Genomic DNA, 15699 nt, shown 5'->3' on the forward strand with positions numbered 1-15699 from the left:
TGTCAGTGTTCAAAGCCAGGATGGATGGGCCTTCAAGCAACCTGGTCTAGTGGAAGGTGTCCCTGCCTGTGGCAGGGAGTTGGAACTGGATGAGCTTTAAGGTCCTTTCCAACTCAAACCATCCTGTAATTCTATACTGCTGTAGAGCCACTGCCAGTCATTTTGAATTGATGCAACTTTCTGTATGATTAGTATTGATGACTTAATAGAGAGCTACACAGTATTTCACAGACAAGAACGGCACAATACCCACTCACAAATAACAGGAAAAATCTATTAACTCTGATGACCTCAGCTTCTGTCTTCAATAATTTCCAAGCTCCGACCGTCTGTGATGGGCAAGCCTGTTCATAACCCCAGGATTACTCACAGTTAAAGCAACTGTTTTTCTGACAATAAACACAGGATTGACAAAGATTTAAAGGTACATTTTTTATGTAGGAGAGAAATTTTAAAAATAAGAAACTACAACAAATATACAGAAAATCTAGAAGAGCAACCCATAACAATTGTTCTGGAAGCCATCTGGTAAACCAGAAACATATCCGGTCTCTTCAACTACTTTAAAAGTTCATTCCTTGTGATGCTTTTCTTCTAACTCAATACTGCAGAAAGTGCACCTACTCATCATAAACAGTTGTCATTGTCTCCATAGCTATCAGATCTCGTGGCTGACATCTCAAGTCAGTTTGATGGAGTTTATCATCATGCCTATTTGCGGGGTTGGAACTAGATGATCTTAAGGTCCTTTCCAACCCCAACTATTCTATGATCCTATATTGCCTGTGCTTTGCTATCATACAAGGGTAATACAGAGTTAAAAAGCTGCATCTTTGAAGATGTAAATGCTTGCTCATTTAACGCTACTGTTCATCTAGAACAGTGGAAGTACAAGCCTGTAAGTGAAAAAAAAATATTATTTTCCCTGTAGGATTTTACATTACAGTCCAGTTCAGATGAAACTACAAAGAGCACCCACTTTCAAGTAGCAATAGTAAAAGAACATTTTATTAAAATGGAAGTTTGTCAAACCTTATGTATCAAAACTAAGGCCACAGCTAATGCTAACACAATCAACTTCAAAAGGTTCTTATGATACGATTTAGAAATCTTATACAAAGCTATTTTACAAATGACTACTCAAAACATTCTGAAATGCAGCATTTGCTTACTTGTTCTAAAATTATATATCAGTTATTCTAGTGATAATATTTAATGATACAAAGTACTGAACTATCAATGTGTACATAACCTGTCTTTATTTTGGTCCTGTGAGGAAAGTAACTTTCTGCATCACTCCAGCTACAGAAATGAATGGAAGTAAAAACACTGTAATGGAAGCTGCCACTGATTCCTCCGTTATGTGCTGAGTTCACTTCTTTTCTTCTAATGCTATATATCTCCAGTCATAATAGCAATGAACTCCTCTTGATTGACTGTAGAAAAGGAGAAAATTTGTTAGATAAACTGCAAACATCCACAAACCATAAAATAATGCATTTTTGTATTATGCATTTTGCTTAAAAGGTTTCCCAGCGAGTATTAGTTGTGTCTGATCCATTACTAGTCAGAGTTTACAAGTCTGCTTTTTTTGTTTCTAGAATCACCCTTTTTTTAGCATGGAAAAGTCAGAATGCAAGCTTAAAAACTTAAGCCAGAATCTATCTCACATATAACAAGCTATTACTTGCAATTAGGAAAGTAAAAATATTAGAAAAGTAAAACAAGATAGGAAGAAAACCAAAACACTCATAAAAGTATGTCACAAGATGGCTTTTCAAAAACATAATACTTTAATACTGTAACTGTTTTTAGGTAGTATAAAAATTTACCTACCATTATTAACTTTTTAGTTAATAACTGCCTCTCAAGCAACAACACTGCAGCTCCAGTTATGATCAAATTCAGTTTTATTCTTGAAATCATGATTCATTTATGTCCAAACCACCCACCCAAACCATGAAATTCTGTCTCAAACCTGTAACGTTTGCCAAATACAAAATGAATTTTAAAATAATTTACTAATGATTCCATAAATTTGCTAGAATTAAATGGACTTTTGAAAAGCTTTTCCCCATTTGAACTTTCTTCATTCTTCAGTTGTAATTAACAGAAATTTCACACAAACATAGTTGAAGAAAGTAAGCCATAATAATAAATTAATTAGCAGTCATTAATTATTTTGCTGCACTTATACCTAAGCTATTGACCTTGCTCATATGTAAAACAGAGCCACCTTAAAAGAGTTAACCTATGAACACAGTCAGTCTGTAACTAATTACTGTAGTGAGAGTGATTAGAGTGAGTCAGTGCTACAGAAAAGATCAGAATTCTCCCTGACAATTATTTGTCCCAGTCAATGTGACCAAACTATTCCTAAACAAAACACTAGTAAGAGCTACATCTACAGCTAGAGGAAAATCAAACAAATACAACTATGTTAAAGAATAAATAAAAAATAAACCTAAATCTGCCCTGTTGCAATACATGTAAAAAAAATATTAAAACAACTAGATTTAGTCTAGGTGAGGCCTCTATGCTGTGAAATGTAAGTCCATCATATAGCTGCATCACGTTCTACTACACATAAGCATAATGTTGACTGCATGACTTTGAAATGCATTTCCACAGTTTTAGCACAATAACAAACATCCTCCCCAAAATATTCTCTGGTTTAAAATAACGCTGTTAAAAAATGCCACCAAGTGGAAATATGGCATTATAATGACAAGCAAATTTTATAACATTCAAACCAACTGCAAAGAAAAGTGTAGTACAAATTCCAGTAACCCAGTGAATTCTACTCAGCCTTAGGATCTGTTCACAAGTTAGGCACAATGAAATAAGAAGCAATCACCATCTTTCCTAGTGTCAGATTTCCCTCAACTCCATGACATAAATGATCACAACAGCACAAACTAGTATCACATTTAATATAAAGAAGATGTTTACTTAGGCTCTGGGGAGTTAAAAGAGCATATTATTCCAGTGGAGGGTTGTGTTTTATTTTCCTAATTCTGTGCCAAAATCTAAGACCTAAAACTGGATCCTATTTCCTCAGATGCATCCACACAAGACAATAAAAGCTGCATGAACTGACAGCATGGAGTTTCTAAAAATACTCATACTACAAAACAGAAGTAATTCCTAAGACCAGAAATACAAAAATAAGACTACGTACGGTTTTAAGGCAGACAGAAATATGTAAAAAATACTTATTTATGTGGAAATTTATCTAGTGTACCAGTACAGTTCAGAGGTTTTGCTGAAAACCCAAGGGTTCAACTAGCCTGGGTATCACACAACAGACCTGATTTTACTATGACTAAATCAAAACTCAGAAGGGTGATTAACCAAAAGTGGTATTATTCCTGTATTTGAAGACAATGCTACCAACTAACAGTTTCAGGTTTCTGGTTTTGTGTTTGGTTTTTGGTTTGCTTTGTTGTTTTTTTTTTTTTAGGGGGGGCAGCGCAGGAAAACAAGGAGAGCTAGATGACAGCAAGATTTTGTTACACAGCCCAGATGTTTGAAGCTAAATGGAACAGCAATTCACAGGATTGTTCAGTTTTTTAGAATGAATCTCAAAAAGCTAGAAACAGCATCAGTTTTCTTTAAAGTACAGAAAACACACAGAACCTTAAGGATAAACAGCACCGTATACAAGCATTATGCTGCCAATCTTCCACATTCGATCTCATGCTTGACTGCTCTAACAAAGAGAAGGAATGGATGAATGAATAAGAGGAAATTGAGCCACCCACTCTTAGCTGATCAATCTGATTTCAAAAATGTAGCACTGATGCAAAATAATTATGAGTCAGGAACCTTCCTGAAAAGAGCTAATGGTCTACATTCAATTGGTAGTGACCAAATAGCCACATGACAAAATAAACCTCCTTGATCCATGATTCTGACATCTCAGTTGGAAGATTACTTCTACTTTCACTCACATCTACTACACTTTAAAATAGAGGAAAGCTAGCAATACAACTCTTCCTTTCAAAAGCAGAACAAGGTCAAAATTAAAGTACTTACCTAGACTAGCAATCTACCTAATGGATTGAGAAAACACAAATCACTCCTTTCCTGCTACAGGGAAGTAAGTAAACGGGCATCCTACTGCCTACCAAAATTCAAAGCTGCAATCCTGTGTGTCACTGCACACAGACAGGTCCCTAAAAAAAAGGATTTCCAGCTTTCACTACACTGACCTGCTTCAATTATCCTATAGGAAACACCAAGAAAAAAACCTCAAATCTGTTTTCTCAAATGCAGCTCCAAGAAAATCTGATCAAGCAGGGAGACAGTGCAGGGATCTAACTAGCAAGAAAAATAACACTTAAAAATCTGACTGAATAGTTATCTCCTGACTTAGCTTCCTTAATATATCTCACCTGTGGGATCAGATCCTGCCAGTATGACAAAAAGGAGGGTAAACACAGCTGGGAGTATGAAGGAACACTGCAATTATACAGTATGGATTTATTAAGGAACCATGGCCTCAGACCACAGATCGATACCAGAAAGCAATAGCTCCAAAAGGAAAGAAATCACACTTAACCTCAGCACTTACTTTAGCAATAAGTGTCAACTTAAAACATCTCTGGCAGTTGAATCACTGGCCTTTCACTACCTTTGTCTCCAAAAGGTTTGCAATACCACACCACTGACCTCTTGAAAAAAAAGGGGTTATTTCAGCATTTAAGTAATTGTATTCACAAATATGCAATAATATCTACAGCAAACAGTTTAGGAGGAAGAAGTGTCTGCCACAAGGCTGAGAACACAATTTTATTTCCACTAGAAGTGAAGGTAGAACCCAACAGATGCAGCAGCTCACAGGCAGAAATACTATTGTAACTGGTAAAGTTGATGAAATGCTAGTGAAAGCTCAGACATGAGTCACCATCCTGAAAGAAAAACTTGCAAGTAAGATTCAATGACTGTTAAAAGTGCAGTGTTCAGGTACATGGTCTCAAGTGAGCAGTCTTTGAAACTCTGTCGTAAACATAAGGGTGCTTTCAGTGTAATGAAAACAACCTATGTTTTAGTGCTCATGAAAATTTAACAAGCATAAACTGGATTTGTTAACTCATTTTTTATCTAGCTAATAGATGCCTTCTGCAATTCACCCTGTACGGACATTGTCAGCTGCCAGACCCATTTTTCATGCTATGCCCTTCAGCAATTTGAGGTTTAGAACTATGTTAAAGACCAATCCCAGCTGATCCTGCATAGACACAGGTATATCCACAACTTACCAGCTCAGTACCTCAAATCTGACTAACATGCTGAAATTACCACAGTGGCACATCACCTGAGAAATACTGACTAGGTATTCAAAAGGGGTTTTCTTAGCACTTTAGTCCTTTCACTGATTTATAAGGAAATTAAAATGTGATGTAGGTCCACTGAATCTCCCATGTACTGGTTGAGCTACTTTCACTTTCAAGTACATTGTCAACAATTTTTTAATAATTGGCTGAATAAGAGTTAGTGATGAGTCAACTTTTAGACTCAAATATGTGTTTCCAGGACCAGTAGCTGTCAAACCCAGACATTTCCATTATTTGTAAGGTAAATTAAGTTTGAGCTGAAAGTTACTTAGAAGAAAACCTAAAAGGACATAACCATATTTAAAAAGTGGATAAAATTAAGAGCAGACTATTTGGGTTTTTTTGCCAACACGTACTTTCTCCATCTCCATCCTTATCAAATTCTTCAATCATAGCCCTTAGTTCTTCATCAGACATGTTTTCACCCAGTTCTCTAGCAACCCGACGCAGGTTTCTCAGACTTATTTTACCAGAGTCATCATCATCAAACAATCTGAATGCCTTGAGTATTTCTTCTTGTGGATCTCTGTCCAATATCCAGTCTGTCACTGTAAGAAGGATACTTAAGTTAGACTAAAATACTCTGCAGGATAAATTCAGAATGATCTTAACAGACTAAGGCAATATGAAAGATATACTCTTCTGATTTCACCCTTTCTTTCACCTTTACATATTTCAATTCAACACACGTATTTGTTTAGCTGATATTTGATCTCTCTTTCCCATCTCTCTTTTCCCCAGCTCTCAAAAGAGTTTCTCTTTGGACATACATGTTTGCAGTGGATAGCTACATGGCAATATAGGCACAGCCATGCTTTCAACATACTTTTCAATAGGAATTACAAGTATAAACATGTCTCCTCTGTTGCAAACTTACCTTTTAGAAAAAAAAAAATCACCTTTGACAGATGAAAACACACAATTATTTTTTTTATTTTATACGTTTTCATCAGGATAGGATTTTGACTTGGAGAGAACACTGAAACACTAAGAAAGGAGAAACATTCACATAGAACGTCTCTTTAAATACAAATCCAAATTAACAAAAAAAACCCAAAATCCAGACCCCTAAGTCCAGGGGTTATAAAAAGGGCACTGCCATTAATTACAAGATATTAATTTTGAAAGGATTAATTGGTCTTTATTTTTTCTTTTATCACAACCACTTGTCAGTTTCTGTAACAGAGAAGACAAACTTGCTGCATCAAATATTTTCCTAGTGATTATTTCAGATGACTCAACATGTTTTATGTTAGTCTTGTATTACAGAGCCTACTGTTTCTGACTTTCATCAAGGCATTAAAAATATATCAACCCTGTTTGGAAAGGGCTGGAGAACCACTTAGCATCTGCTACTGTCTGCAGATGAATGCCTGCTCTGGCATAGCAGACTTGACAGGAAAGAATTTGATCCAAGCTCATACAAGCTCACTACACCAATGAAGTTTGTATGTCTACATAAATCCCTCAGATTTATACAAAATTTGAGTATTTTCATTTGAAACAACTACACTGCATGACATCATTGGAAAAATTCTACATTTTGTATGCAAAAAAACAACTGTAATGTTAGCTGAAGAACAATAAAATGCTATGTCTCTAAATACTACAGGTAACATAATCAATATAAAACCAGACAAAATGCAATTACATCTTTATACATTTCAGATGGGTTATTCCTAAATTTAAAGGCATGAAGAACATTAGATTGGGAAAAACTGACAGCTCAAAATATGTTTAGTTCTATTCAGCAGCTCTTCACAATCAAAGCTTCTATAACCTATAGTATCTAACTCCCTGATCTTTTTGCTGCAAGTGGTATCATGTTTAATTCCATGTCAAGATCATATTGCGGCACAGCAGCACTCAAATCCAGTTCAAGTTTTGAGACAGGTTTGACCACCTTCCCAGTATATATTGTGCTCCCTACAAGAATTTTCCTAGCTTCTCAAAGCAAGTATTGACTGCCCATAGTGAAGCAAGGGACAACAAGCAATGAACAGGAAACAATGAACAACAACAGGACTGAACATCAGGAATTAAAAAGTAATTACACAGTAATTACAGTATATTCAATCCCATAATATTATACTATAATGATGTAATTATAATTTTATTAATACACTAACTTTTTTTATTTGGCTGTGTTTTGTTTACTTGTTTTAAGTAAATCAGGACTGGTCATGTGTATTTCCCCAAAGGCTATATTTCTGGTTCTTCTCTAATATACAACTTGCCCTAGGGCACAACTACAAAAATATTACCTGCCATTAACAGCACATTTTGTCTAACCCTAACCTGTTAGGTCATTAAAATTTGCCACATCTCAACCAGTAACTGTTTTGTCACTTTAAAAAGATTGTTACTCATCAGCAGGATCAAATACACATGCACTACACAAAGGGTATTTTTTTCAGAAGACTTGCAGGAATCTTATACCTTGAACACACAGACTGGAATAATAAAACTGAGACATAAAGCCATACACTGAGTAATCCCACATGTTTTTTTTTTCTTTCCTGGTAAACGCAAATTGTAGAAGTTCAACTTTCTTTGAAGATTTACCTTTTAAAATCCTGCAATCACTATGTACTCAAAGTATGTCAAACTGTGCAATAAGCAATCTTCAGATGAAAAGAGCAGCCTAATGAAATTCCACTGATTTTATCAACAGTTGAAAATCCTTGAAGTACAATATTTAACATCTGCTTCAATTTCTCTTATCTTTGATATGTGTGAAGTCTGTACTCAGTTTGCAGTTTGTCTGTGTTTTTGTGGAGAAAGTTTGTTTCCTTCCCACAAAATACTATGTCAAATACTTTTTCCACAGCAGTAAGGAAAATCTTACAACATCCATAAGCAACACAAGAATCATCTATATATTCAGTTGGCATTTATTCCTTTGTGCAAGTCTGAAAAAACTTTACGACTGTGTATACTCTTATTTCCTTTTATACATTCATCTCTACACATCAAACTGAGTATTCAGAATACGAAGATTTGTTTTCCTCCAGTACTGACTTTCATTAAGAAAAAATGAAATGAAATCTCCCACTTCTATTTCTTAATAGTACTAGATAACTAAAAGAGTACTCAAAGTACTGCTTCAAAATTATAGCCACTTCTTTAGTCTAAATTTCTCTAAAGATACACAATTAAACACATACCAACTTCATTAAAATCTTCAAAAGTGATCTTGCCCGTTGCTTCTCGATCATAATCTTTAAGTATTTTCAGGACATCAGCTTTTTTCACATCAAAACCCAAGGCTCTCATTGCCACCTTTTGGAATAAAATGGAAGTGCAACCATATATGAAGATTAAAGATTTAACAGATTTCTTTTTATTTTCAGTAGTTACCTTCTTGCCCAAAAAAGAGGATGTATATCAGAGATTTAGCAACAATAGTAAATAAAATTAATAAAAACAAAACAAAAAAAGCTTTGCATTTAAAAACCACCTAAAATTCCAAGTAGCAAATGAAACATGAAGTTACAGTGAAAAAAATAATCTTTGCATTTTCAGGGATTTTATAGACTCAACTACATGGTTCTCAGGACAAATAGATCTATTTTCCTCACTTCCAAAACATTTCAAGTACTGACCCTTTTTAAATTAAAATTGAAAAACATTCTGCAAATTATTGTTACTCAGAATTCAAATTAAGTGCATATAGATTCATACAATGGTTTGGGTTGGAAAGGACCTTAAGATCATCTAATTCCAACCCCCTGCCGTGGGCAGGTATACATGTTCATGGGTCTACAATTGACTTTACTGCTTTTCCAGTGTACAACATAAACCAGCCACCTTTTTTTTTTTTACTATTTTTTCCATTGACCAAAAGTACACCTTTAGTTTCCCACTTCAACTGAGATGGCAAATTCTCAGCACACACTACATTTACTTCCTCTAAACCAATGAACATACTAAACCAGAAGTGGGAAACCACTAATTTTGTAGAGGAGATAATTTTTTATTCATTTCTGTTCCTCTATAGTATTATCTTCAGGGCCACAAAATTTATTTCAACAGCTAAGAAAACAGATTTGCAAGTAATGCCCTGGGAGGTTATGAATGCTCCATCCCTGCCAGTGTTCAAGGCCAGGTTGGACGAAGCCTTGCATGGCATGCTTTAGTGTGAGGTATCCCTGCCCATGGCAAGAGGGTTGGAACTAGATGATCCTGAGGTCTTTTCTAACCCTAACTATTCTATGATTCTATGATTCTAATCATGACAGCTGGAAATTCAGAGAACTACTAAATGGGAAAAGTTACCAAACAAACCCTAGCACTCTCAACTCAATGTGGCTTCCACCAGAGATAAAATACCTGAACTCTGAAATAAAGAGAAGGGAACTGCTGTACTTAAAACATTCCTGAAACAGCAATTAAAGTAAAAATAAGACTCTTATTTTTTCCCACCACCCTCTTTGAGTTACTTGGTAGAGACAGAAAATGGAGCCAGCAGATTGATTTAGGCATTCCTTCCCAAAAGAATCTCACCCAACACATGTGAGACACACTGGCCTCTCCTAAAACTTTCCAGTTTTGATGCAGTACAATTAGAATAAAAATTCATAAAAAGATTTAAAGAGACTTTAATGAACTTCATGTTCTCCTAGAGACTTCCAGATAGAAAGACTCTCTAGGAAAGACTGACAGAACCTCCATTTGCTGATAACTAGTAATAGAAGAATTCAGTGGCAAGAGCAACTGCTGAGCCTCCACAAGCACCACAAATAGCACACCTCATTCCTACAGTCCATGGCCTCCCTATTGAAAAATACAAGTGAATAAACTCTAGCTTGTAGTCAACAGTTTTACAAACTTGATTTACAACTTCTACCAAAGCATCTGAAACCTGTGGATATTCACAACACCAAGCTTCAGATTATACAGTGCCTTTAAAAAGAAGCAAACAGCTTTTCAGAAGCTTTTCTATTTAAGTCACTGATACAAGGTAAACCCTTGGAGCATTCAAACCAGTGTTACGTGGGATGCTACAGCAATTCTGTTATTGTGCCAAGTATATAGTGTAGAAAGAAAATCTCACTCTGTCACAGTTTAAGCCCAGCTGACAACCCCAAATCATGTAGCCGCTGGCTCACTCCCCCCACATTTTCTCCCCACTCGCCCAGAGGGATGGGGAGGAGAAATCAAAAGTATGTAACTTCCACAGGTTGAGATAAAAACAGCCAAGTAACTGAGGTGTAACACAAAACCACTGCTGCTACCACCAATAATAATGATAAAGGAAATAGCAAGGGAAGAGAATACAACTGCTCACCACACACCAACCGACACGCAGCCCGACCTGTGCAGTGATCTAGCTCTTCCGGTTAACTGCCCCCAGCTTATATACTGGGCATGACATGTTGTGGTATGTTACACCTCTTTGGCTAATCTGGGTCAGGTGTCTTGTCTCTGTTTTCTCCCGGTTTCCCCTCCTCCCTGACAGAGCATGAGACTCAGAAAGCCCTTGGTCAGAATAAACATTACTTAGCAGCAACTGAAAACATCAGTGTTATCAGCATTGTTCCCAGGCTGAAAGTCAAAAAAAACCAGCACTGCATCAGCTACTAAGGAGAAAAATGACTGCTACTGCTGAATCCAGTACACACTCTTACAACAGTGCAGAAGTTTAGGTTTCTTATCCCCCTGGACGTCCTCAATCCGTTAGCCCTGCAAGAGATCCTGAACATGCAGTGTTTTTTAAAGATACAGCCAAAATCTTAAAAATTCAGTAAGAAGCAGATATATATTATCTGCCATAAAATTGTTTGAAAGAAAAAAAACCCAACACTTTTACCTTTAATTCATGATAATTTATTGCTCTATCTTTGTCTGTATCAAACAACTCAAAGGCATCTTTGATTTCTTGCCTCTGTTCCTCAGTCAGTTCTCTTCTTTTCTTCTTTTTAGTTTTGTCTACTGAAAGCTCATTCCTGTGTAAAAAGAAATCCAGCATAATTGATTTCTACTGGGACAATACAACTGTAAACAGTATTTTGTACCAATAAGAAACCATCCATATCACTACCCTACCCATTCAATCTTTTCTAGCTCCTCCTCCAAGCTTAAACCAACACTTGGAATGGAAAATTCCTTTGTGAAAGCTGAATGACTTGCCATTTACTCACACAAAATAAAATCAGCACAGGCATTCTGGTTAATAAAATAGCAACAAAAAAAGAGGTTAGAAAAACTGCCAGTGAAAAAGAATACTTGACCTTACAAACCAAATAAGCAGCTGAAATTATAAAACTCAAAAAAATGCTTTATTACTAAACTGTAGCTTACAGACAGACAGGCAGCTGGAAGCTTATCTAACCAAGACATCTGGGTTGTCTGGCTACTAATGTGGGTGTTGGGTGTCACAAATCGGCTTTGTTGCCAGTAACAGTTCTTACTGATAATTTACAGATTGTTTTAAAATCCTTTCAATCACACATACAGGCACTGTTCATAAGACCTCCTGCTTTGTTTTGGTACGTGCAAGAGACAAGCTCCCCACATCACCAAATCTTGCTCAAAGACAGCCCTCTTTTCCTTGGCAGCCTTCTCCAGGTTAACAGTACGGCTGTTAAGGTATAAGCATGCTCAGAAAGCCCTGAGGGAGAAAAAATTTTTAGGTCCCTATGGGAATTGAACTCAGGTCTCCAGAACCAGAGACCAGAGTGCTTACCATTACACCATGGGACCTATGTGGAGCTGCTGACCTAGAAATCTGAAAGCAGATTAATGCCAAACTCCACTGGAAAAAGAATGTGACTACTCAATGTTTATTTAGCGTTTAGCATAAAACTTTGTGAAGTTTTTTTTTTCTCCAAAGACAAAGCAATATTTAAGTACAAGGAGCTGAGTATCACCACTTCTGCAACCACTTTACCACATAAAGTTCTCAGACTTGAAAATCAGGGATCACATATGCCATACAAGCCTATTAATTACACTGAAGAAAATGTGCCAGGTATAGAATTCTTAAGCCCGGTCCCCTTACAAAACAGGTACCGCACCGGAACTAAAACCAAAACTCAAACGCCCACTCTAACGCTTGTTAAAAGCGTTCTCAAGGTGCATCACCTCAGACAAACCCGAAGCGAGCCTCTCAAAGGCCTCCCTGGGAGAAGAGGCGGTGCCGGGTCTGACCTCCAACCCCACTCTCGGAAGGGATCAGACGAGTGGCCGTAAGCTTCGATGGCCTGGGCCCAGCCGCTTCCCGCCTCACCCCGCTCCCTGCCATATTGTCCCCTGAGGGGACGGCGCGGCCCTGAAGGCCCCGGGAAGCGGCGATAGCCGTCCTCCGCAGAAAAGCAGCCCCCCGCCCGCGCTACAGGGCCCGAAGGGGCGAGGGGAACCACCGCACGGCTCATACCGACCTCAACGCCAAGCTCATGGTGCCGCCGGGATACAGCGGGCCGTGTGGGGCAGAGCTACACAACACCGCACCACGCCAAAAGAGATGTGACTGAATGGGAGGGTACAAAACCGACCGCGCTGCCTTCCTCTTGTAAAAGCGGCACGAGAAGGCGCCCGCCAACCCGCGCCCTCCTAGCCATGCCACCGCTGTCTGATTGGGAGTTCGCGGAGATCTTCCCGCCCCCGAGCGCGGAATTCCTGTCTATTGGTCGAAGGGTTGCCATTTAAGGAGGGGGGCGTGTTTCTCTGCGTGCTGTTACCCAGAGTGCCGCGCGGCGCGAGCGGAAGGAAGGGGCTGGCAGACTATAGCGGAAGCTGTAGTGAGCCTGCAGGACGGCCTGAGGGCGCTGTGAGCGCCGCCTCCGCTCCGTCTTCTCCAGCCTCCGTGTGCCGTGCCTGGTTGGAAACGCACTGCTGTGTACATCTGCATCAGACTGCTTGGAGGAGGCTTAGGGGAGACCTTACGGAGTCTTCCAGTGCCTGAAGGGGCTCCAAGAAAGCTGAAGAGGGGGCTGTTCAACCTGGAGAAGGCTGCGTGGAGACCTCAGCAGCCTTCTATTATCTGAAGGGGGCCTATAGGAATGCTGAGGAGGGACTATTCATTAGGGACTGTAGTGATAGGACAAGGGGTAACGGGTTCAGACTTAAACAGCAGAGGTTTAGATTGGATATATGGAAGGAATTATTTACTGTGAGGGTGGTGAGGCCCTTGAATGGGTTGCCGCGGGAGGTTGTGAATGCTCTATTCCTGCCAGTGTTCAAGGCTAGGCTGCACAAAGCCGTGTGTGGCATGCTTTAGTGTGAGGTGTCCCTGCCCATGGCAGGGGGGTTGTAACTAGATGATCTGAAGGTCCTTTCCAAACCTAGCTGTTACATGATTCTGAAGAGGGTCTTTGGACAAGGGTGTGTAGGGACAGGACAAAGGGAATGGCTTTAACCTGACAGGGGGGAGACTGAGATGAGATCTTGGACAGAAGTTCTTCCCAGAGCTGAGGCCCTGGCACAGGTTGCCCAGAGAATCTGCAGCTGCCCCATCCCTGCCACTGTTCAGGGCCAGGTCAAATGGGGCTTGGAGCAACCTGGTCTAGTGGAACATGTCCCTGCTCATGGGAGGCGTTGGAACTGGATGAGATTTGGGGTCCGTTCCAACGCAAAGTAGGCTGTGATTCTGTGACACCTTTCTTTCAATCTCCGTTCACAAAAGTGTGGCCAAGGACCCTTTGTCAGGGATCCCTTGTTTGTTTTTTCCAATTTTATTTTCTGTTGAAAGCCTCATAGCTTTTCTTACACACTGTTGGGCATATATGAGAACATACAAAGTCACTTATTAAATTGGAGAACTCAGCCTGTCCAGTAAAATCTCAGTAGCTGGAGGAACCATGTGCTGAAAAATGGTTTTGGATAGGACAGCAGAAGCAGAAAGCAGGTTTGTTAACTTCGTTACTTTGATACAGGGGTAACCAATGTACAGGGGGGTAATGCAGAGAAAAATGTACAAGGGGGTTAAAAGGATTCCTTTGCTTAGAGGGGGGTGTTGTCTCTTGTGAAGTACCTGACATACCGGGGCATTGACTACTGATAAACCCGGAGAAGCAGACTGGGCACCGACCAAACCCTAGGACCATGACAAAAGCGCAGGTGTTTGGTCCTACTGAGAAGCGGGGGAGAAGCAGACTGGGCGCCGACCAAACCCTAAGGCCATGCGTGAAGATTAAAAGGTGAAAAGTTTAAGTAGAGGAAGACTCATTTACTTCATCTTGAAGACCCCTACCCACAAGAGGAAGACTCATTTACTTCATCCTGAGACCCCTGCCCATGACCAGAAGGGGCACTGCACAGGTGCAGAGGACCTTCTTGCTCATTATAATACGAAGCGGGGATAGATAATAAATATGTATAGGTGGATTGAGCAACCTCATGCCTATGTATACCTTAAGAGAATACATGTAAAGGGAGAACAACCCTGAGGTGTGCATGCTTTGGAGGAGCTATCCCCATGCACCTCAGCTCTGAATAAAAGTATACCTACTTTACAACTTTAACTAGTTGTGGAGTCTATCCGCACATCAACTTTCTAATTTAATCCATAATAATGCAGTGAACTTACTGTCTCATGGTATATTTTTAGACACAAGGGGTACTGCTTAATGATTTCAGTAATATGCATATGAATTATTAACTTGGAAACACATTTGGCTAAATTCTTTGACCTAGATTTCAGAAGTTAAATACTCTTAATTTTTCTTTTGCCATATATTTGCTGCCTTTATCTCCCTCCCTCCTTAACAGTTCTCTGTTTTTTGTTTTCTTTGGCTGCAGATGTCTGCTCCTCAAAGGCAAGTTGTTAGTATAGGCTTTAACAGTACCTTCTTAAAAGCTCATTCTGAGTTCTGCTATATAGCATCCTACAGACTAAGGTTTATCAGTAATATTCTTTCTCCCCCCCCCCCCCCCCCCCCCCCCCCCCCCCCCCCCCCCCCCCCCCCCCCCCCCCCCGGCACCCTCACAGATGTTACTTTTAGCAGAAACAGCCAGCATTTCTTTCATGGTGACATTACGGCACATAGAGATGTTGACTGATGTAAAAACTTAAATTAGATGCTGTAGTACTGAAGTAATTGAATTGACTTTTCCACGTGTGGTTGAAAGATGATTACAAAGACCGCTAAATCATCTGAGATAGATGCTATGTTGTGAGGTAACTATTGTGAAATACAAGGTGTAGCTCAATATGACAGCAGTAATATAACACATTTCACTCTGGATCAACTAGGTTAGTTACGACTGTTAAGCTGTATGATAAAAGACCCCCCTACATCACCAATAAAGACAGAGGAGCAAGGGTGGGTGTAGGACCTCAGTGACAACCTAAGAAGTGAAGGTTCCCAGCTGGCTGCTCCCAAGCTGATTTCTTTCATTCTTTAGCTAAAGCCAACAT

At 39.2% G+C, this 15699-nt stretch overlaps 1 protein-coding gene across 1 annotated transcript; it reads right to left on the minus strand.

The window, feature by feature from the left end:
- Positions 1-417: 417 nt before the first annotated feature.
- CETN3 (centrin 3) lies at positions 418-12879 on the minus strand. Its single transcript, XM_005145958.3, has 5 exons — positions 12722-12879; positions 11152-11287; positions 8507-8621; positions 5696-5887; positions 418-1436 (listed from the first exon to the last, which is right to left on the minus strand). Exons 1-5 carry the CDS (start codon positions 12736-12738, stop codon positions 1393-1395), a joined length of 504 nt encoding a protein of 167 aa, XP_005146015.1. The 5' UTR covers positions 12739-12879; the 3' UTR covers positions 418-1392.
- Positions 12880-15699: the final 2820 nt, after the last annotated feature.

This window comes from Melopsittacus undulatus, chromosome Z (assembly GCF_012275295.1).
Source record: "Melopsittacus undulatus isolate bMelUnd1 chromosome Z, bMelUnd1.mat.Z, whole genome shotgun sequence".
In the NCBI taxonomy this organism is placed as follows: Eukaryota; Metazoa; Chordata; class Aves; order Psittaciformes; family Psittaculidae; genus Melopsittacus; species Melopsittacus undulatus.

Coding starts and splice junctions, on each gene's coding strand:
- CETN3 (XM_005145958.3), bottom strand. Junction 8,622..11,151: donor TAAATTATCATGAATTAAAG/GTAAAAGTGTTG, acceptor TTATTCCAAAAG/GTGGCAATGAGAGCCTTGGG. Junction 5,888..8,506: donor TGAAGATTTTAATGAAGTTG/GTATGTGTTTAA, acceptor TCCTTCTTACAG/TGACAGACTGGATATTGGAC.